This window comes from Sardina pilchardus, chromosome 15, assembly GCF_963854185.1.
Source record: "Sardina pilchardus chromosome 15, fSarPil1.1, whole genome shotgun sequence".
In the NCBI taxonomy this organism is placed as follows: domain Eukaryota; kingdom Metazoa; phylum Chordata; class Actinopteri; order Clupeiformes; family Clupeidae; genus Sardina; species Sardina pilchardus.
The window spans coordinates 22,106,619-22,130,803 of NC_085008.1; the positions used below are offsets into that span (position 1 = coordinate 22,106,619).

The 24,185-nt window shown below is 44.7% G+C and overlaps 1 protein-coding gene across 2 annotated transcripts; it reads left to right on the top strand.

Moving 5' to 3' along the window:
- The first annotated feature begins 427 nt into the window (after nt 1-427).
- Nucleotides 428-10,062, top strand: spata18 (spermatogenesis associated 18). 2 transcript variants are annotated; one of them, XM_062556220.1, is made up of 12 exons: nt 428-733; nt 1,489-1,594; nt 2,569-2,684; nt 3,282-3,400; nt 4,848-4,943; nt 6,034-6,168; nt 6,522-6,753; nt 7,188-7,346; nt 7,980-8,155; nt 8,807-8,945; nt 9,328-9,393; nt 9,912-10,062. In XM_062556220.1, exons 1-12 carry the CDS (start codon nt 647-649, stop codon nt 9,963-9,965), a joined length of 1,485 nt encoding a protein of 494 aa, XP_062412204.1. In that variant the 5' UTR covers nt 428-646; the 3' UTR covers nt 9,966-10,062. The 2 variants fall into 2 exon arrangements, with proteins under 2 accessions (XP_062412204.1, XP_062412205.1); XM_062556221.1 differs by having other exon boundaries at nt 8,807-8,930.
- Nucleotides 10,063-24,185: the final 14,123 nt, after the last annotated feature.

Consider the following 24,185-nt stretch of genomic DNA (forward strand, 5'->3'; position numbering starts at 1 on the left):
CAATCCATGGTAATTGTTCCACTGCAGAAAACCAATTATTGTAATCTAAACCACAGAGCAGTAAGCAGATGCTGCTTTATAGTGAATATAGTTCATGTGATGTTTAGACCTAGTTTAGACCTAAATAGAAGTCGGCTATACGTTTCATTTGGTGTTTTTCATTTTATTTCTTGAAATATGAAATAAACATGAGCAACTAATTAGGGCACAATTCCATCACAGGGTCGTCATCCATTGACACCGAACACCTACTGTATGTGTAACGTCGTGTGTGTCCCAGTATGACATGTCAACAGTCTCGTTTACCTCACAGAGACATCGTCAGCACCTGAGCTGTCTCAGGTAAACGGTCACAATGGGGCCAAGAACCTGCGGCGTGCAGAGTGAGCTTTTCACAATATATTGTGCTCTGGTCTCGGGCATTAAACGTCGGCGTTGCTACAACTGATGGGGCACAGCGTCCCTAGCATCGAAAGAACGTCAAGGGCAGGAACTTTTTCTCTTTTCTTATTTTACGACGTGTAGCCTATAAATACAGAGCGCGCGCTTGTCAGGGGCGCACTCGCGCCGGATTAACAAAGGCCTGTTGCAGCGAGGTGGGACGATCAGGAAACATTTCGTTGGATTAGGAGTCAATAAAACGGACATGGCAGACAGTCTACGGAGGCTGGTGAACTCATCATCCTTCAGCCTTCTGCAACAGAAATTAGAGTCGTGGTACAAAGACTATCATGTAAGTCGGCGAAAACATAAATTATTTACGCATGCTCTTGCTTAAATCAGCGGAGGCTATCCGATATAGTCCTGCGCTTGCCCATATTAATTTAACTTTACTGGTACAGGATGGCTGTCTCAGACTTTCAGTATGAAGTTTTTTACATCTAAGGTGCTCAGCCAAATAAAATGACCAACATTTCTGATTGAAACTATTTAGTTTATGCATTACGTCCAGCTGTATAATAGGATATCTATGGTTCCGTCGGCTTGTATCCATTAAGTTACCGCACAGAATCCAGAATATGGAACACAGTGCCAACAATTGTTGCAATACATTGTAACAATTCATTCGAGTTCGCTTGTTTTATGACATTGATTTAACAAAGTTTGGTTACTACGGACGCCGGTTGTCAAGGCGACCACTCAGTCATTCAAGGCTGTCCTGGGGATGTAGTGCTGTGCACAAGGCACGCCCCCATTGAGCGGGGCAATTTGAAAGTTATAGTCTAGTTGTGAGTTTTCTTATTAAAACAAACAAAATGTTCTATCTCTGCGGCAACTCATATTTCATCACATTTTACACCACATAACGTGAATATGCTATTAGTCAGGCACCTGTCATGCCGCTGATGGTGCATTCTATACTTTGCACATGTAGGCCTAGTCTAGCCTACATATCTACCACAAACAGCAGGTTGCTCAATCCAGTACATGTCATGATAAGATGTCAGTCAAGAAAGCCAACTTCAATCAACGTCTTCATTCTTTTAGGTGATCTCATGTGACCAAAACCTGAACCGTTGCTGTGAGCTGGTGGAACTCACTTCCAAAATCCAAGGCCAACTCTTCTCAATACTCAACCAAACTGCAAGAGAGGGTACTGTCAGAAGTTCTACACAATACATATGCTCTCTCTGCATGTTCCTTCCAGCACGTTTCTTAGACAAAAGGAGTGACTCTGTTTACATTGATCTTCCTCCTGTAGATAAGTTGTCTATTGTAGTGTAGGGCCTACTGTACTGGCATAGTCATGTTTCCTGACCTTTTTATTGCTATCCATGTCCTCTCAATAGCCCTATGTTTTATGATGACCTTAAAAGACCATCAGTGACCCATAAATCATTGTTACTAACTTGGTTACCTGGTTACCTTCCCCGTTGGAGTGTTAGATAAGACCCCTTACTTAAGTAAATGTTTTGTATTGTAACTACATACACACTAAAATAAGACATGTTTTACAGGCAGAGACATTTTTTTCAGTGTTAGTAATAGTTATTATATAGCTCAAAACACACGTAAATACACTGGGTGTAGAAGGTTTTCTTTTACCATGTATTTTACTCAAAAAAGTTTGATCTGATTCCACTGGCAAGTTCGATTTACAAGTTATAAGTTAGTTATAATAATTGGTGTACCGTCTTACTTCACTCTGCTGTTTCACGAGGCAATATCTTTAGAGTAAATTTACCAGTTAAAGTATTCTGTGTGCGCAGATTTGTCTTGCATTAAGGGCTAATGAGTGCCTATTCAGTTGTTTGAAGAGGAGTAAGAAGATTGTGTTAGACTTCACACTACCCATCTGAAACAGAATCGGTGTGTTTATTCTGTTAAAACGGACTGGGAAATAAAGGTTTTAAAGTGCATAATTTTGCTGTAACATGCTCCTCTGATGACCAAAATTATGAAATAGAATCGGCGTGTTTATTCTGTTAAACTGGCTGGGAAATAAAGGGTTCACAGTGCTTGGTTTTGCTATAAGGTGGTCCTCTGATGGGAAATAAAGATTTTTAAAGTGCTTGGTTTTGCTGTAAGGTGCTCCTCTGATGACGAAAATCATGTTGCCTTTTACAGGTGGGCATTATGCAGGCGTGGAAACCCTCAAAACACGGTTGCTGCCTTGGCTTGGCACCTGTTTTACCATGGCATCCTCCTCCGTCTCCCCAGATACCAGCCTTAACCTCATTCAGGTAAGTGTGTGTGTGTGTGTGTGTGCGTGTGTGTGTGTGTGTGTGTGTGTGTGTGTGTGTGTGTGTGTGTGTGTGTGTGTGTGTGTGTGTGTGTGTTTGTGTACAGTATGTGCAGGGGTGGACAGTAAGTAAGTACATTTACTTGATTACTGCACTTAAGTATGATTTTTTTAGTATCGGTACTTTACTTGAGTGTTCATATTTTTATATGAATATGAACATTAAGTGTTCCTTACTTTTAAGCACATTTGAAGTGATTCTTTAAATGCAATGATGCGATAGACCATCTTGAAGTTAATTTTTTTATCAGAACATCCTCCATGTAGCCTGGGAGAACCCCGATGAACTTGTTAGCAATGAGATTTGAGAAGTGGTCTGGTGTTACCAGGCTATTCTCCATGGCCATTCGGATGTTGGAATGAAAGTAAACAATAATGTGACATTCACCACATAGCCAGAATTTTAGCCTACATTATTAAACGATAAATAATTAAGGGGCAAATGCTGTGAACTGACCATCAGGTTTTGTGTGTGTGTGTATGTGTGTATGTGTGTATGTGTGTGTGTGTGTGTGTGTGTGTGTGTGTGTCTCATCAGGACTCTCTGGAGAAGGACAGGAAGATCCATGAGCTGACCGCTTCCCACGAGAGTGACAGGCTGAAGATGGAGACAGAGTTGTGCTCCTCCCGTATCCAGCTGGACTCCGTCAAACAGAGGTCAGTAGCACGTCCTCCTCTGTGTTAGCACAAGCGCTGACACAATGCTGTTACGCAGAACTGTACACTATAAATCCCATCAGATGTACCAAACCAGAGTATGATATCTAAATGGGAAAAGACACTTCTTTTTATAATTGATCTGTAATTAGCTCTTGCAATTAGCTGATAAGAATTTCTTCTAGATGATATTGTAGTGGTTAAGGAGCTGGGCTAGGCAACGGTCAAAGCCGAAAACTGAAGCAGTAGTAGCCGTTATGGCCTTGTTAACCCCAAGTTACTCCAGGGACAATATGATTGATTTGTTGATTTGCTTTGTATTTTCCTGTTTACATTGTATTGTATGTTGTGTGTGGTGTCTTAAGCTGCTGGGACCTTGAATTTCCCCTTGGGGATAGGGTTGCAAAGGGGCGGAAAATTTCCGGTAAATTTCCGGAAACTTTTTGGAAATTTCCCATGGGAAGTTAAGCTGGGGAATTTTGGAAATATTCAAAATTGGAAACTTTTATGGAATTACAGGAAATTAGGGAATTAATGGGAATTTACGGGAATTTTGAACACTGACTAACTCGACTTGTTACAAAAATGTTTAATGAATTTATTTTAATCCTCGGTTGGCCAAAAAATGCTGATATTACATACATGTATGACCCCAAACCTCACAGATTGTGATTATTTTAAAAGTGCCAAGCTAAATCAGACCAGTAATATGACCATATGATTATTAACCATCCCATTAGAGCTTATGCAAAATTACGTTCTCCCATTTACATGAGGACAACAGTGATGACACGCCAAGAACTGGGCGACTCTGTCGCAAACTTCCCCCATTTTCGCACCAGTTATTCCCACATGAGATAACGTTTGCAATGACGTTTTCACCGGGAAAATTAGGTTTCCTATATGTCTAGTAGCCTATGTTGATTGTTGTGTGCATGTAATTGACCTGTGTGCAGGGTAGAAATTCAACTGAATTTGCATTAAATCTAACATTATGCTGAAAGATGGGTTTTTTCCAACTACATTAAGGTCTCTGTTATATACTAACTTGCCAGATACAATATTTCCAGTTTATTCCCATTAATTCCCATTTATTCCCGTTAATTCCCGTATATTCCCGTTAATTCCCATGGAAAGTTTCCAACTTTGAAAATTCCCGGAATTTTGCAACCCTACTTGGGGATCAATAAAATATCTATCTATCTATCTGATTCCTTGTAATATAACTTAGTTGACATATGTAACAGTGTCTGCTAAATTAATAAAAATTGAAAAAGGTGAATTCTACAATTTATCAAACCAGAAATATGCACACTGAGTAAGAATTCTTATATCTTACAGTATTATAGTATTATTATCTTGTATTATATCTTACAGTCTAACTCCATGTTGTGGCACACTAAAGTAATATAGGCCAGTAGAATAAGCAGGTTCTCTGCCCTTGCAGCCTCGTTGATGCCCAGCTGGCACTGGACGACACCAAGAACAAATCGGCCACCACCCTGCTTGCCACCGAGGACGAAATCCTGCAGCTGAGAGCAGAGTGAGTCTGCAGGAGAATAAGATGTGTTTGGATATATGGGTGTATGTATGTCACTGCTGATGTTGTGTATTGGTACTTATCTCCCTCAACAATGGAATTCTCTTCTCTGATTGGCTGATGGGGTGGCCATTAACTTCGTATAACCGGCTACCTTTGAAGTAGTTCCCGTATCACACTTGAATATTAATTCGCCAAACTCGTTGCGAAGTTTAAATGAACTGTCACGTTGCATCCAAGCTGAAATACAGACGTGCAGAACCATAGTAACATTGTAGCATATGACGGAGGTGGATTGTAGCTAGTTGGATGCCATTTAGGCTATAAAAGTAGCGATCTTTCAAAGATAAAGTTAATCAGAATCCTGGGATATGCCCGCTTGACAACGGGAGAGATAGAACCAACGACTGGCTTTTGGCCGTAGCAACCAGCCATTTAGAACTAACGACTGGCTTTTGGCCATAGCAACCATCCATTTAGAACTAGTAACGGCAGTTTTGTCCTGCAAGTAGAAAGTTGATATGTGGTGGAAAAGTAGTCCCACAGTCAAGACAGTTTTAGCGATGTTAACGGACGCAACGGTGGAATAAAACTATGTTCTAAATATACAGGTTATGAATACAAACGGGAGATAAGCGGGATAACGGCCTTCGAGGTCGACCGGTTCGATGGAAATAATGGCACGGCGCCGGAGTTCTAGACCTCCACCTAGCCATTATTTCCATCGAACCGGTCACCTCGTCGGCCGTTATCCCTTACGTATAGGTGTATCATGGCACCACTGATGTGTGAATGTATAGGTGTATGATGATGGCACTGCTTACGTTGTGTGAATGTGTGTGCCTGATGTCTGTGATCATTGTTCATGATGTGCATTCAGGAGATACTTTTGTTTGAGTGGTTTACACTGTAATAGCTTGCATGTGTGAGCGTTTATGCCTGTGCGTGCACATGTGTGAGTATTTATGTTGGGGTTTCTCTGTGTGTGTGTGTGTGTGTGTGTGTGTGTGTGTGTGTGTGTGTGTGTGTGTATCTGTCTCTCTCTCTCTCTCTCTGTGTGTGTGTGTGTGTGTGCGCACGTGGTGTGTGTAAGGTTGCGTTCAGCTCAGGATCAGGTAGAGCTGTACAAGAGGAAACTGGACGTGTTTGATGACTACGAGAGACAAGTGCGCATGCTGAGAGATGAGGTGTCCATCCTGACGGCCGAGAAGACAGTGCTGCAGGAGAGGTGAGTCGTTTCACACACTCATATACCCCCAACCCACCCCTCCGACACACACACACACACACACACACACACACACATACACACACACACACACACACACACACACTCATATCAACTAACAGCTGTATCTATAACTATAACTAGTCTACTACTAAGTTTGGCACCCTCAGTTTTGGGTTGACCTTCCTTCCTTTATTAATTAATTAATTAATTAATTCATTCATTCATTCATTAATTCATTCATTCATTCATTCATTCATTCATTAATCCATTCATTTTTTAATTCATTCATAATTTTTTTTCTTTTTCTTCCTTTTCTGTGCCTCTCTATATCACTCTGTCCGTGCCCCTAGGCTGGTACGGAGTCGTTCCCCGAGCCCTCTCCCGCGCCGCAGCCGTGCCAGCAGCCCGCTGAGGAGCGAGTCCCCCACGCGCGCCCAGCTCACCAACTCGGCCCGCCACGCCCGGCTGGTGTCGCGCTTCAGCGACCTGTACGCCACCGAGCGCCTGGAGGCCCAGAGCCTGCTGCGCCGCTACATCGACGACCTGGAGACCGTCCAGAGGATCATCTTCATCGCGGCCGTGGTACGATAATGTGCTGCGAATGTCAGAATGATGGAGTGTTTTAGAGAGGGATTGAAGGTTCCGGACACTAAAGAGTCGTCTTTGAACGCCACGTGGACAATTTGAAATTTGTTAGACAACTGAGAGTATATGAAGTCACTGGTGGTGACATAGAAGGCCTGTGGGTTAGACAGAGGCGTGAATGATGTGTGTGTTTGCAGCTTAAACTCACCATGGTTGCCATTCATGTATGGTGTTGGTGTGTGAACATGGATTGCTTTAGTAAACAGTGTTTGCTCTGTGCAAACATAACAGATTGGAATCATTTGGTTAACATGACACTCACTGTCCTGGACTTGCCACGGGCCTGTAGTATATGACCTTACAGTGACCTACCATGCCCAGATAGCATGTTTATACTCCAGTGCCGACTGACCTTTGCATTGTTATTACAGGAGTCATTTCAGGCCGCTAAGCTGGCATTCAGGCAGTTTAAGCTGCGCGTACGGAAGACTCTGGGTCCTTCCCACTTTGGTCCAGAGACCCTTGAAGATGCAGTGATGGATTACATCGTCCGAAACCTTGACCTCTATGACGTCCAAGCCAGTGTAAATGTAAGTGTTATCCTCCTCTGATTCTCCTGGACACTCTTGAGTAGTGCAAAATTATAAAAGGGCTATGCTGCAGGAACCCACTTTTTAAAGTAATTATAAAAAATCACATTTTTTCATTAAAAACATCTTGCAGACTTTACAACAGTATCTAATTTCATGTTAAAAAAGAACAATTAAATGGCATGACTCCTTTACAGTACAAAACTTAACGTGCAGATACTCAAGTTGTTTGCACAGCTTTAAATGTTTTTGTTCCTGTTGCGTCGAAGAGAGTGATTTATTCTTACTACAACCAAAAATACCTTCCGTGTACCTCAAATGGTCAAAGGTGGTCTGTGCCATGTGAAACACACTTGTTTACAGTATGTCTAAACTGAAAAAGTGGCTACAGTAATTTGAATTTCCTGCATATAAGCCGCATTGTGTAAGCCGCAGGACAGTGTTTTATGCAAGTTAAAAGAAACAAAACCATATTAACACCATATTAACTGCCCTCTTGTATTAACCTCATAGCAGAAGACATTTTGCAAAATCAATGTATAAGCTGCGGCTAATAGTCGGGAAATTACGCTACTACTAGGCCTACTTTAGGCAACTCCTGTACTGAGCTGCTGTGTTTATGTGCTTGTGCAGGACGTGATCAACGCTATGAATGTGAACCCGCGCATCTCCTTCCCTGCGGAGGTGGACTTTGTGCTGATCAGCAGCTTCACCAGGGAGACGTGCAGGATCGCCTTCGCCATGCAGACGCTGGACCCACCGCTGGACCTGGCCTTCAGCACGGACGGAGAGCTGTACAATGACATCAAGTGAGAGGGACACACACACACATACAATGACATCAAGTGAGAGGGACACACACACACATACAATGACATTAAGTGAGAGGGACACACACACACATACAATGACATCAAGTGAGAGGGACACACACACACATACAATGACATCAAGTGAGAGGGACACACACACACATACAATGACATTAAGTGAGAGGGACACACACACACATACAATGACATCAAGTGAGAGGGACACACACACACACATACAATGACATCAAGTGAGAGGGACACACACACACATACAATGACATCAAGTGAGAGGGACTGGACACACACACACACACACACACACACACACACACACACACACACACATACAATGATATCAAGTGAGAGGGACCGAACACACACACACACACACACACACACACACACACACACATGCACACATGCACACATACAGACACTGTCTCCATGTGGACAGGTTTACACAAATACACAGACTCATACACACACCCACTCGTAGTCCACATACACACACACCCAGCCCCCACCCATTTTTGGACATGCCTTAGATATCCACTCATCAGATGAGTAATTAAGCGCAATAAACCAGGAGCAGATAAGAGTGACCCCTCCCTCCCCCCTCCCCCCTCCTCCCTCCTCCTATCTCAGGTATCGGCGTAGTTATGACTCGGAGTTCACCGCTCCCCTGGTGGTGTACCACGTGTGGCCAGCCCTGGTGGAGGACGACGTCATCATCGTGAAGGGGGAGGCCGTTACCCGCAGAGGCGCTCTGGTAAAGTCAGCTTCGGTAACGGTTGGCAGCAGGCAGTCAGAGTTATATATAAAGGCAGAGCGAACAGAGAAGTTAGGATTCAGCAAGTAGAATTTCATGCCATCCTAATAGTCATGAAGCCAACCACTTTCTGCAGCTTTTTTTACTCCATTTTTACCCATCAGAGGATACAAGTAATTTGCAGAAATGACACAATGTGAGATTTGATATTTGCTGTTCCGAAATGGAAGCTCCTGCCCTGTCAGTCAGTATTAAGAGAAAGATCAGTGCAGGTGGAACTAACTTCTGTGTTCTATGTTATGTGTTCTTCTCCCCAACATTCTATGTTCTATGTTCTTCGTCTATGTTCTGTGTTCTGTGTTTGTCTGTGTTCTGTGTTCTATGGTCTCTGGTAAAGTGGAGGAGCAGAAGCAGGAGCTCTAGTCCCGTGCGCTCTCGTTCCGGAAGCCCCACTCGCACGCTTGTAAGTTTCTATGACGACTGAGAGCTCTATGACCTCAGCACTCGGTGCTGTGACGTGGACAGTGACAGCTATGAGTCAGGGCATACAGAACTATATATTTAAAAGCCGTATATCTTCATTTTGCCCTGTGTTTATGGTGCGATTCTTTCTAACAAGCCCATTAAAGAGTTACAGTAGCCTACATGAACTGAAAAGACATTGAAGACCTTAGTGAAATGTGTGTACCATTGGCTAAGCTCTTTTTTCTGCCTCATTGCTACACCTATGCAATCCTCTCGGGGGATGAGGGTGAGTACTGAACTTTTGTCATGCCAATCATCCGTCCTGTAATGGGTTTACATTAGACATAGATTAGGCCAGACTATAGTTAGCAGCATTGCGCATCACAGCCATTTATGTCTCTGTGGATCATCCATTGAGATATTTTAGAGGAATATACTTAAACTGACTGTCCATCTCTCTCTATTGCACTCTCTTTCTCTCTCTCTTTCTCTGTCTCTTTCTCTCTCTCTCTCTAGTCTAGCCTCAACCGTAGTCTCTCGCCTGAACGTCTTACCATCAGTCGCCTGTAAAACCTGGACTTGATCTCCAGCTCCTGGCCTTTCCCTTGACACAGACTTACAGTAAAAATTATCATTTTGTTGAAGTGACTAAAGAAATCTGCATTCAGCCCGTGTGTGTCATCTTGTGTGTGTTTTATAGTTTAGATTTGTAGAGTAAGATTTTTTTGTGAGAAATCTGACCAAACCAAATGCTGTACTAATTATCGTGATTGTTTAGTGAAAAGTACCTTAATGTATAATGTACTGTATCTACAGTATGATGAGGTGCATTTCATAACAAACCTTTCAGGGTGCTATAGATTATTAGGGTGCTTGCATGTTTTTATAATTTTAATCTGTTGTGTGTGTAGTTTATTCACAGTATTAATCTCAAGGAATGGTGCTTCAAATTGTATTTTACGGTCAATTTTATAGGGTTTTTTTTAAAAAGTAAAACCTGCACGGTAGCACTTTTCTGAAATCGGATATAGTATGGGTGTTATAATCAAATAGCAATTTGTATGTATTGATAATAAATCTGTCCGTCGTTTTCTCTCAGTAACATAATGGTGCATAACCTCAGATTGAGTTTTGTTGAAATGGCACAACGGTTTTTATTCACAGGTGCTACTTATTTGAGTTACTTGACACATGTTACTTGGTTAGGTCATCGCTTTCTTTCATGTCTTGTGTAAGACCTGGCTTACCATTTGATTCATGAATTGTTTGATTATAGGTAAATAGTTTTTGCTGATATTGATATATCGTGATGGATCTCTCAACCAAATAGGTCATGGAGCTAGGAAAACAACTGGGTTGAGTTATATGATTAGCTACAGTTTTGTGTTTCTGCAGTTAATGAGTTCATAATAGTCTATGTATTATCAGTTTATGATGCAAGACTACTGTGTACTGTTTTGTTTTCAGTACATCAGGAAAGATGCTGTTGATTTCATAATTATGACATTTGGTTTTGTTTATTATTGTGCCTTTGTTTCAATAATTATGATGGAACTCTATTACAGTAATAAATCTAGTTTTTAAACAACAGTTTTTGCTATGTTTTTGTTTAAACATACTTGTATAGATTACAAAATATAAACCTTTGTCAACTTTCACTTTGGCCTCTAGAGGTCACTGTAACACAACAACTGAATTTTAAAAACTCATAACTGCTTATGGCTGAGTGCATAACTGAGAAAACAGCTCTGTCCTCACCATGTCTTATTCATTTCTGGTGATGAATGATCTACCGTCCGAGGCCAAAAAAGGCTAATGTGAAGGTTAATGTGTTGGACATGGCTGGGAGTGCTTATGGTATTTGGGAAATTCAACATGTGGAATAGTATCTGCATAGTATCACACACAGGGGAGCATGGATTTAATTTTCAGGTGCGAAATACATTGTCGAGAACACGCAGCACGGTGCTCCCACTCAACACCTGATTTTAGCACGGCTTTGGCTTGACTGTTACAGATGAGGGCCAGATCTGCTTCTACAGTAATTTCCCGCATATAAGCTGCATTGTGTATAAGCCGCAGGACAGTATTTTATGCAAGTTAAAAGAAACAAAACCATATTAATACCACATTAACTGCCCCTCTGTATTAACCTCATAGCTGAACACATTTTGCAAAATCAATGTATAAGCCGCGGCTAATAGTCAGGAAATTACGGTATTGCCGACTGTTACAGAAGTCCTTCGTCTTTAGTCTTTAGTCTCTTTAGTCCTGTGAGTTTCCAGCGCTGGCTTTACAGTTTCTCACACTCTTCATGCTATAGCCGCACACTAGATTTGTTGTTTACACAGAAGGCCTGTGTGAGTGACTGACCAAATAAAGAGTCAAATCAAAACAGCGCGCTACAGTACGGTTGCCAAGCCCTCTCGAGCCAGAGCCAGAGCCCTGTGAGATACCGCAATTATGGCCGACCTCGAGGCAGAGGCAGACGGGAAAATTACACAGCAACAGAGACCAGTACATGCAGGCACATTATGTATTCATAACTTCTTATAATTTTCTCAGAAGAAAAGACAGCTGCAGCCCGTGGAGTGTCCTCAAAGAACTAGGTCTGAAGGTTAAATTTAGTTACTTCACCATGGTGACATGTCCAATGGTCTGGACTTATGACAGCCCGTGTTATTAGTGGATTTTATTTTATTTTTTTAATTTTATTTCTGACTGAAGTGCTGTACAACTGGCACTACAGACTGGGACTGTGTCGTGGGGTTACTGGTTGATGTTTCTACCAAATCCCATGATTGGTTTCTAAATGAGTTAACAAGCGATTTTATGAGTAATTATTTTACTCAAACGAGTATGAGTATGAGGAGACTACTCCCCATGAACAGTTTGCACGTACGCTGAGAAGTGATTTGTGAGGAATTACTCTCCACATCCAGCATGCAAACACATCAGAGTTTCCTTCAAAATCCAAGTAGGGATGCTTTGAATTTAGGCAATAAGCGTTCTCCGCAACAACATCCCTAATTCCTCTCACACAACATTTGATTGAATTACTCGTCTCAAGTAACTACATCCAACATCTGTGGATCATTAGTTTGCTCTCTGGCACCCAGTGAACAGAAATCAATGTGCATTAAAATAAGTGGTATAATTTGATGATGAGCTTAATCACATGTTAATATATGGCAATATGGTTAGATGCATAATCACTCACAGACTTGGCTATGTTCCCAAAAGAACCAAAGAGTCCATTGCGCTCCACTAGATGGCACTGTTGATTTGTGGATGGATTAGAAGTCATGTCTATCTGAGAATAATGGGTTGGAAACAGTGTGAGTTTGTGTGTGTGTGTGTGTGTGTGTGTGTGTGTGTGTGTGTGTGTGTGTGTGTGTGTGTGTGTGTGTGTGTGTGCGTGCATATGCGCATACGTCTGAGATCAGAACTGGGTGGGTACTTGAGTGTGTTCTCGTTGCCAAAGTGAGCTGGAGATTCGTCTGTGTGTGTGTTTGTGTGTTTGTGTGTGTGTGTGCGTGTGTGCGTGCGTGCGTGCGTGCGTGCGTGCGTGCGTGCGTGCGTGCGTGCGTGGGATTGACAGTGGACGGATAGATGAAAAGAACACAAAGGCTACTATACGGGTGCTTGAATATGAACTTGCATCTAGCATGAGTAAAGACTACTGACCTACATATGGATACATGCCCATTGCCCACACATTAATTACCAGGCGAGGAAATGTATCAAGATGGCAATCAAGCGAGGGGTTATCAGTTCCTGCTTGTGCCTTGATTCATGCAAGATTGCATCTGAGCCGTATGGGGACATGCTGGTGCATATCTGGGCCGATTAGTGCTCTCCCACTGCTCTCCTCTCCCACTGCCAGCTTAGTGTGAAAAGCTCACTCCGATGCACTGATCACCACTGACTAATTAACACAGGCTGATTAAGCTTGTCTAATTATCACTCTGGTTCCGAGGCTTCAGGCTCGGCTGATAGCACTCTCTTTGGTCTCTCTATCTGATTTGTTCTTTTCTTGTGTTGCAGTCTGTTTCGTAAGCTGATGAATGCTTTATCTCAACCCTGCCGTGACTTTTATTGCAGTCCAGGGTAGTTCACTTTTCATACTCTGGTGTGGTTTTGGATTATGCATTATTAGTTGTTGATTTTTGATAAACAATATCATCAACAATGTCGTAAAGGCTTTTGCACAAGTTCAATAACATAATGAAAGTGCACATAACAACTCTTTTTTTTTGCACAAGTTACCAGGCAGTACTTGCTGTTTAGTGCAGAGATGGCAAAGTTTGCCACGTGGCATATGCTGCATCTCTCCCTCTATGCATGTACACCCACAGCGAGAGAGAGAGAGAGAGAGAGAGAGAGAGATTGAGGTGAGCACTCCAACCACAAACTGACTAACACTGTACAGGCTCCTTCTGTTTCTCATGCATGAGTGCCTCAGCACAATCTCTCTCTTTTACCGGTCTGTTTGTGTTCTAAATGACTCCTCTGAGGCACTTCCATAGAACACCCCACCTCCACACACACACACACACACACACACACACACACACACACACACCAGGAAATGGACTCCTGCACTCACATCCCAGGAGGTAGCGGCTCAAATCCAGGCATTCCAGCCACATTCCCACAGTGCCGCACAGTTTTATCCGGCTCAGTGTGAGGCCAAGATCCTCTTTGCGAAAGCTAAACGAACCCCCCCCCCCCCCTTGAAAAGCTCGCCTGCTGCTCGCCCTGACCAGGGGCCAACGGGGCTCTGACTGCAGCCCTGGCTGGAGCGGCCGGCCCTAGCGGTCAGCGCTGTGAGAGGGCTCGGTCGCGGTCGAAAAAGCCCTCTCTGTGCTGTGCAGGCCGGGCCTGCTGAGTGTTTACCCAGGTGTGTGAGTGGTGGTCAGTGACGCCGGGGATGGAACAGAGAGAACCCGCAGAAACACACACACACACACAACTTCTGGTTCCCTGGGGCGGCGTGGATGGGAACTGGGACCTCCTGCGAGAGCCATTAGTCATGGCCGACCGTCCTTCGGGAGGACGCACTCCATCAGAGTGTCCTCCCCTCCCTCCATTCCCTCCGTTCTTCCCCTCCTTCCTTCATCCTCCTCCTCCTCCTCCTCCTCCTCCTCCCTCGTTCCCCCCCCCCCCCACCTCGCCCCCCTGCTGGCGGTCAGGCGCTGCTAGTCCTTACCTAACCCTCCGCTCTCCCACGGCACCTCACGGGGGCCTCAAGGGCTTCTGCGGCTCACTGACCAGAAGGCCTCGAGTGTTCCTCCTCAGCTAAAAAAAGGAGCTCCTGGGCTATTTACAGGAAATCCTTCGGTCGTTACAGCACTGAAAATGTTCCATTTTTTGCACCGCTGCCTGGAACTTTACCAAGGTGCCGCCAAGCCCTGGGTCTAAATGAAAATGTTTAAATGTGATTTCCTCCCGCCCCCCAAGATAGTCTGGCACCATGAAAAGACGATGTTGCTAAAAATTGTTGCCTCAAATCAAGGAGAAACGAGGTCTTTGGCAGCACAATGAGTGCAGTCGCAGGGCAGGGGACATTGTGCTACTGTTTGTTTCCGCTGCTCTTGCATAAGGATGAGAATGGTACAGCGTGAAGCACTTAAGCAAGTGCAAAAAAGGACAAGAAACAAAAATAGACAGGAAAAAAAAGAATTGAATAACTTCTTAATTGACAACAATTGACAGCAAGATGAGAGAAGGTTCTGGGCATGGTGAGTCACTCTGCAGTCTCAACCTGAGTTGGACGTCAGTGGTTCAGTCTGTCGCCTGCCTTCCAGAAAGTGACTTGGGCACATTATGCAGCCACTCAAAGGACAAACATTGTTTTTTTTTTTTGTTTTTTTCAGTCAGTTCCGTTCCGCCAACTCACGCATAATTACCAAGGCTGGAATAATTAGCTTTAGAACTTGAATGCAACTCTTTCTCCTCTCTTTGTCAAACTTTACATTTCACAGCTAATGGAAGACAGATGTGCTTTTTGATACGATCACCTAAAGAATGCAATAAAAAATGGCAATAAATTAAACTGAACACAAACTTCTCAACTTCTAAAAGCTAAAATCAGTCCTAATGATAAATTGCATTGTTACCCATGCCAGCAAGTAACAATGCATACATAGCTCAAAGCAACAAACAAGCTTCTTTAAATAGACCAAAGACTATAGGCTATGACTGACCGAGTGACCGTGAAGTAGAGGCATTCGTCTATAGCACCCTGGCTGAACTTACTCTCTCATTCTTGCTCCACACTGAGTTTCACGACAGCCCACAGAGTTCAGTACAAGGTTCACAGACTTGCAGGGGTCAACTGAGACTGACCTCTCCTCCTCCACACAAAAGCACAAACAGACACTGTAGCCCATATTACTATCAGTCTGCTGGACAGGGAAAGTCACTTGTGGTTTAGTATGCAAACTGCGATACTTAGTGCCCAATAAATCATTTCAGACTTGTCGGTGTGTGTAGTACAAGAGTGCAGAGCATAAATATTGAAAATAGCCACACCCTGGCCGTTTGGACTGTAGAGTTCCTTGGCTTATAGGCTGGTTGAAAAGTGAAGTACATTTGAGGAGAGAGGAACAGAGCTGTTTGGCCTCATGCATGGCTGCCATGAAGACACATCACACACACACTGGCTTGCCAACATGGTCCCTCCTCAGTCAGAGCCTCAGGAGAGAACCCAAACAGCTCCATCCCGGCAGAACCAGCGATGTGGAATTCCTCTGCAGCGAGGAGGATCTCAGAGAGTAATATGTCTGGAACTCACCCTGGCCAAATGAGTCGGTGTGTGTGTGTGTGTGTGTGTGTGTGTGTGTGTGTGTGTGTGTGTGTGTGTGTGTGCATGACTGAGAGAGTGTTTCTCTGTTTTTGTGTGAGTATGATTATGTGTGTATATTGAGTGGGTGTGTGAGCGTGTGAGTGTTTGAGTGGGTGTGTGAGTGCTGTTGAGGTTATTTGTGTCTGTTTGTGTGTTTATGTGTGAGTAAGAATGTGTGCTGTTGCGTGTGTGTGTGTGTGTGTGTGTGTGTGTGTGTGTGTGTGTGTGTGTGTGTGTGTGTGTGTGTGTGTGTGTGTGTGTGTGTGTGTGTGTGTGTGTGTGTGTGTGTATGTATGTGTGTGAGTGGGTGTGTTAGCATTGGGCTGTTATTTGTGTCTGTTGGTGTGAGCAAGAATGTATACAGTACTGTACACTGTGTGTGTGTGTGTGTGTGTGTGTGTGTGTGTGTGTGTGTGTACAGTGTGTGTGTGTGTGTGTGTGTGTGTGTGTGTGTGTGTGTGTGTGTGTGTGAGTGTGTGTGTGTGTGTGTGTGTGTGTGTGTGTGTGTGTGTGTGTGTACACACAGTGTGTGTGTGTGTGTGTGTGTGTGTGTGTGCGCGTGTGTGTGTGCGTGTGTGTGTGTGTGTGTGTTTGCGTGTGTGCGTGTGTGTGTGTGTGTGTGTGTGTGTGTGTGTGTGTGTGTGCATGTGTGTCAGTGGGTGGGTATGGGCAGTTCCCCGTCACCACCTCCAGCCTCCCCATTATAGCCCCTGCGACGGCCCGCTTTCTCAATGAAGCGTTTGATGGCTCCCCTGCCCAGTGGGCTCGGGCGCCTGTGAGCGCGCTCGGTTCTGGCCGACCCGACGCTTTTCCCCTCCAAGTGGAGGTGGGAGCAGCCGGTCCAGCCCCGCGGTCAGGCCCTCTCGCGCTCGTATATCACCCCCTCACGATGACATGATTACGGGTGACCGCACCGCATCGCATAAATCACCCACGAAATATGAAAAATGCATGGAGACAGGGAATGGATGGAGCGTATAGCAGCACTGATAGCATTTAAGGAGGAAAAACATGTTCGGGAAAGGAGGAAGAAAAGGAGAGAGAGAGAAAGAAAGAAAATGGACGTTCAGAGAGATGTATGGAGAGTTCAAGACATGTGTGGTATTTCTCTTCTGCACTTCACTGAATGACAGAACAAGGTTATAAGGCAGACTGCAGCGCACAGAAAAAGATCTTTGGTTACGCTTTACTTGAAGGTATCTACATGTACATAAGACCATGACACTGTCATGAACACATGAACCCTATCCATGACCCTAACCCTAACCCTAACTTATCATGATAAAAACCAAATGACACTTAATGACAGAGGAGTTTTGTCAGGAACGTTTATGACTTGTTTATGATGTTTATGACACATTCATGACAGTGTCATGTCACTACCTTCAAGTAAAGTGTAACCAGATCTGTATATGGCAAGACACATCAGGTATAAAAGCAGTTAATTGAAGAATGACAGATTAAATGCACTCCATGTGCATGTCCTCTCTCATGTGCATCCGTTAGTTGACATGTGATGCTTACGTGTCTGTAGGATTGGCTGCCATCGACAGATATAAGGGTGTTGTGTGTGTGCGTGGGTGGAGACAACGTGACTGTAAGTGAGATGTTGTTCTCACACGCGCTTATTCGTCATATCCACATCCATGGCAGGTGATGACTGAGCTGAAACTCTAGGGACCGCCCCTTTGGATGGTGGGCTCTGATGAGGTAACAATGCAACACACACACGTGCACACACTAGCACACACACACACACGCAATGCATGTGCAGTATTATGTATACAAATACATATGCATAGACACACACACACAGACACACACACACACACAGACACGCACAAATGCATTTGCAGTATTACTGTATGTATACAAATGCATATGCAAAGACACACACACACACACACACACACACACACACACAGAGCTCTCTGATGCAGTAATCCCTCACCGGAGGCCGCACAGGAAACTCTGGGCCTACACAGAGCGCTCCGAGTGACTCCTGGTCTCAGCTCGGCCATTAAGCACATCTGGATCCAAACCTCACAGAGTCGCTGCGCAAGGCTTTACAACCAGGGAGCTCAACAGAGCTTGGGAGAATCTGTGTGTGTGTGTGTGTGTGTGTGTGTGTGTGTGTGTGTGTGTGTGTGTGTGTGTGTGTGTGTATACGTATGACTTCGCGTGCATGTTTGTGTGAAAGAATGACCTCAAATTTGTACAAACTGCGAAAGCTTTCAAGCGTGCTGTTTGACGACCCTGCCATCTCCCATCCCTCTATCCTTTCTTCCCTCAAGCACTCTCTCTCTTTCTCTATCTCTCAACTCCCTTCATCCCTCCCTCTCTTCCTCTATCCCTTTCCAACCTCCATCTCTCCATCTCTTTCTCTCTCTACTCCATTCATCCCTTCCTCTCTTCCTCTATCTCTTCCAACCTCCCCCTCTCTCTCTCTTTCTCTCTCTACTCCCTTCATCCCTTTCAAACTCCCTCTCTCCCTCTCTCTCTCTTTCTCATTCTCTCTCTACTCCATGCATCCCTTCCTCTTTCCCTCTATCCCTCTCTTTCCCTCTCTCCCTCTCTCTCTCCCCCTCTCTTTCTTCCCGGGGTGAAACACCTGAGGGAGGATGGCCTCGGCGTAGCTCAGCCTCCGTGAGATCACTCATGGCAGCAGAGCTGAGAGCGAAGCCTCCCGTTAGCATGATTAACGGCAAAGCTGCACCCGGCGTGGGGGGAAAAACTTGATTAGTGCATGACACTCGATTCCCGATCTAGTGAGGTCAGGGACCAGCGCCATACTCCACTGTGACTCAACGGCAAAGGCTTCCTTCCTCTCTGAAGGTCAGTGGACCTCATAAAAGTACTTAATCTTTGGCCGCTGCGAATCCCTCGACAGCGATTCGAGACCTAAGTTTGAAGGGACCTACGTTTTTGCACTTTTGTCATCGCACATCTGGTGTTTTGAGATGAGTGCGGACTAATTTGGAACATTTCTGACGCAACTTGTGGTCGCCTTATCCTGTAAAGTTTTGCAACTGGTAAAAATGACAAAGACTTTCTTTGAAACTAAATCTGACACCAAGTGACCTTATAAAAAGTTTTACCCGTTTTTGTTCAGTAGAAGGGGTTTTTTTTTCCAAAATCTTTAACAGCTTTAAGGTGCTAACGCATCATTTTTTTGTTAGGGTTAGGACTGGTGTTAGGGTAAGGGTAAGGGAAAGGGTGTGTGTATGACTGAAGGGGGAAAAGTAATTAATCTATTGAGCAACCTTAATTATTCTTGTGAACACTCTCACACTCTTTCGCAGACTACTTCATAAATCAATATTTTCACAAAATAAAAATATGTAAAAATGCACACACACACACACACACACACACACACACACACACACACACACACATTGTTTGCATGAGAAAATGAAAACAAAACAAAAGAAAGAAAACAAAAGTCCAAGATAGACAGAAAGAAGAAAGAAAGAAAAAGAAAGAAAGCAAGAAAAGACACCACAGGACTGTGGACACACCCGCATGCTTTTGGAGATCGTTTTGTTAAAGCCAGCCACTGCGTTTGTTAAATGGTGCTTAATAAAAACATATGCGCAATTTATCAAATGGAAAAAGCAGCCGCCCATTATGGAGCCGCGGCCGCGCCTGGAGTGCCGTTTACGCAGGTGTGAGTTTCCTGCATACAGCTCTCCGAGGACCTGTTACCAGTCGACGGGAACAACCTGATTTGATATTCGCACGGAAAATGGCGACGGAAAACCGCGCCAAGTCCTGCCTAGTCAGCTTTAGGTTAAATGTACAGCCGCTGTTTTCGTTCCACACACATCTTCCTTCCCCTCAAAAATCTTTTTTTTTTCTATGCTGTGTCGACTGTTAGGACAATACTGTTTAACGGGCTGTTATGTGCAGAGACAGAGAGAGGAAAGGAGGAAGAGATGGCTGTCGTTTAAAAGAGATTGAAGTGGAGTAATCGAATGGAGGGACCAGGGATCATCTTAAGAGGCCATGTCACATTAAATAAATGGAAGTTGTTTTGCAGATGTGGCTTGGCCTCCTAGGACGTGCAGTCTACAAGGCCTGCATCTAAACCAATTTTATTGAGCAGCTGCGAGATCTCTCTCTCTCTCTCTCTTTTTTCGACTCTTTCACTTTTCTCGAAATTCTGTGTGTATTACTTACATAGCAGTATATAATTTCCATATTTGCATGTCAAGGTTTGTGCATTTACATATATTTTTCTTGTTACATAAGTACACACACACACACACACACACACACACACACACACGCACACTAACACTAAAACTAATTAATCACAATCCTACAGAAAAACCATCCTTGCAAAACACTAGGGATCCTGAAGCCTTTACGAGAAGTTGCTGACATTTTAAAGCCTGAGAAACAAAGGATTGTTTGCTTGCAGAAAATATAATGGGGCTGAGATTGTTAAAATGCTGTTTTGTAGGTTATAAATAAGAGCGACACTGCGCTCAGTTCCAAATGTTACAACAGTCACTGTTTTGTGGCTTTCCTTTGAGTTCTGCCATATATCTTTTAACGGTGATGGTGTAATGATGGCCAGATTAAGCACAATACATGGAAACCCATCATGTCCAACCTCATATGGGCCTATTTAATTTCCCTGTGGAAACGACAGATACTGTATGTGCATCTACCAGGCAGGCAGTGAGTGTACAAAAAGCATGTAGCGTCAATGCTAAGTTCCATATGGCGATTTATGGAGCTTGTGTCAGTTCTGCGGTCTTGTGCATGGGCTCTGCGGTTCTGTTTGTCCCTGTCTCTCAACGACAGAGCTGAGCTGTGAGAACAGAATGTATTAATGTATTATGTGACTTGGGTTCTTCTTGGGGCCTAAAGCTCTTGGGCTTTGATCTGAGAAACCACAGCAAAGGGGACCGAGAGAGAGCGAGAGAGAGAGAGAGAGAGTGAGAGAGAGAGAGTGAGAGAGAGAAAGAGAGAGAGAGAGAGAGAGAGAGAGAGAGAGAGAGAGAGAGAGAGAAAGGAAGAAAAGGAAGGGAACATAAGGAGAGGAAATAAACAGCTCAGGACTGTCTGTGTACTTTCTCTTTCACTCACTCTCACACACACATCCACACACACACACACACACACACACACACACACACACACACACACACACACACACAGAGAGAGAGAGCAAGAGAGAGAGAGAAACCATCTCATCTGGAGCAGTATTCCAGTAACTCCATTTCCTCTAGTGCAGTTCTTGTAGAGGAGCCGGTCTTTATTTGTGTTGGATGCCAGAGCATGTGTGGAGATCGCAGAGCAGAGCACTTATCTCATGGCTCTCTCTGGAAACAGATGTGGCAGTACCTCACCAGTCCACTTGGTGGCAGTCTTTACCCACGCAAGTCAGGACGAAATCCCCAGACGCAGAATCAGATGTGAATGCTACGTTTCCCATAAGCGGGCCCTCAGATCAATCCATCTTGCCGTAACCATTGGCATATAAAGCAACTACACAGATCCCACGTCAGCAGGAAGGCAGCCGTCGAGCTCCACTCACTCTTTGGTCCACACTCTCTTCCTCACACCTCACAAATCTTCTCTCGTTTCATCCGCACAACGTGTACGAAAGGTTTAATGTGCCAGGGACTGACTTTAGTGCCTCTGCGCCCCGCGGTAGCCTTTCAGCGTAGCCATAACTGTAACACACAGCACCAGACACATCATGAGATGCCCCCCCCCCCCCCGAATTACCGAGGAGAGTGGAGCGACCGGGCGCGCAGTTAGGCCTCCAAACGACACTGGCAGGATCTGCACTAAAGGGCGAGTGTTCATAATTAGGATTTGTTTCCTCATCAGTAGTCTCCTCCGCACTGGAACTTGCCCCACGGCTCAGGGCTTATGATGGGACAGACGGAGTTTGGTTGCAGGCAAATTGCTGGAGGGCAGGGTTGTCAGAGTGTGTGTGTGTGTGTGTGTGTATGCGTGTGTGTGTATGCGTGTGTGTGTGTGTGTGTGTGTGTGTGTGTGGGTTTTGGGCGGGGGGGGGGGGGGGTGTATTGAGGCGGGTGCACACGGTCCTGTGGGGGCTTTTGGTTGAGGCGGGGTTCGGGTGGAGTGACAGAGTGGGTGTGGGTGACGGAGACTCGGGGAACAATAAGGTCAGACGGAGCTTGTGAACATCTGTGAGCAGGATTAGAAGTGGAAAATGGGGGAAAAAAGTGGAAAATGGAAACAAGTGGAAAATGGGGGAAAGTGTAAGCGCCTGGGCCCCTTATTCGCACACACAGCCTTACTTACAGTACCTACTAATACATCCACACATTGACTAATTCATGTACATGTGCATTTGTGCAAGTACACATGCAACACGATGCACACACACACACACAGACATGGACACACACACACACACACACACACACACAGACACACACAGACACACACAGAGTTACCTCCACAAGACCACATCTTTACTCTGGGGTTTAAGGCAGGGCTATAAATCGGTGCCGTGTGCACACACTGTGCGGGTCCCCCCCAGGAGAGCCCGAGGCTGGACTCACAGGCCGGCTCCACCCCTCCTGTTAAACTCATTGGTCTGGGTGCAGTGGAGGAGCCTCTTGCAGGGCAGCTGCAGCATATGGAGCTCGGTGACATTTAAGAGCCCACACTCCTGCCACCTCTGGCAAGTGCACTCACACACACACACACACACACACACACACACACACACACACACACACGTGCACGTGCGCACACACACACACACACACACACACACACATACACCAACACACACGTGCACGCACATGCATGCATGCACACACACACAAACACACACACTCTCACACTCTCTCTCTCTCTCTCTCTCACACACACACACACACACGTGCACGTGCACACACACACACACACACACACACACACACACACACACATACACCAACACACATGTGCACGCACATGCATGCATGCACACACACACAAACACACACACTCTCACACTCTCTCTCTCTCTCTCTCTCACACACACACACACACACACACACACACACTCCAGCCATAAACCTGTCTGTTTGATCCTACTCCGACCCTACTTGTGCACGGAGGACTTCCAGACTGTGCTGCTCCCCTTCACCCACTGACTCAGACCACAGCCATAAATACAGGCCCAGGGACTATACTGTATAGCCACTATACGCTTAAATATATATTACATTATATGGCCGCTGTCAAATCTCTGAAAATTGTTGGGCGAGCAGTCGGCAGGGCCTGACACTTTAATGAATATTCTGTTCTGGCGAATGCAGTGGCGGGGGCATATTTTTGGAGGGCAGATTTTTAAAATAGGGTCATTTTTGGTGTCCGACGTGAGTTTACGTTGGCATCGGTGTTGGCATGCACAACGGCCGGCGAGGCTGTGTGAACTTTACTGCGCCGCAATCTCCTCTGCATCCACATCAGCACAATAGACGGTTTCATGAGATGAGTCACAAGGACTTCCCAGAAGTCTGTAAAGAGCTGGCTTGCCTTGCAGACAAGCATTACTCACTCAGACACAGAAATGAAAGAAAGAAATGAAAGCTCCTCTTTTCCATCGTTTTCCAGCGTTTCAGCCTGCAATGAATGGCAGCAAGCTTAGCCTTAGCTACTGCAGTAATTGTTCCAGTAATAATAATAGTAATAACAATAGTAATACAAATAAAAATCATTTCTATAGCGCGTTTTTCAAACCCAAGGTTACTTTTACATAATGGTAAGGAAAATAAAACAACAAACAAACAAGCAAACAATACAACAAAGAGGAGCCAAGTGTATAGAGCTACGGAGCAGTAACCTCAACATGGCCGCCTATTCATCAGGACGCAATGCAAAAGGTTTTTTTTTTTAATGTGTTGTTCTGTCATACTGCTAAAGCCTCGAATAAAAGCCTATAAACTGCCTATGGC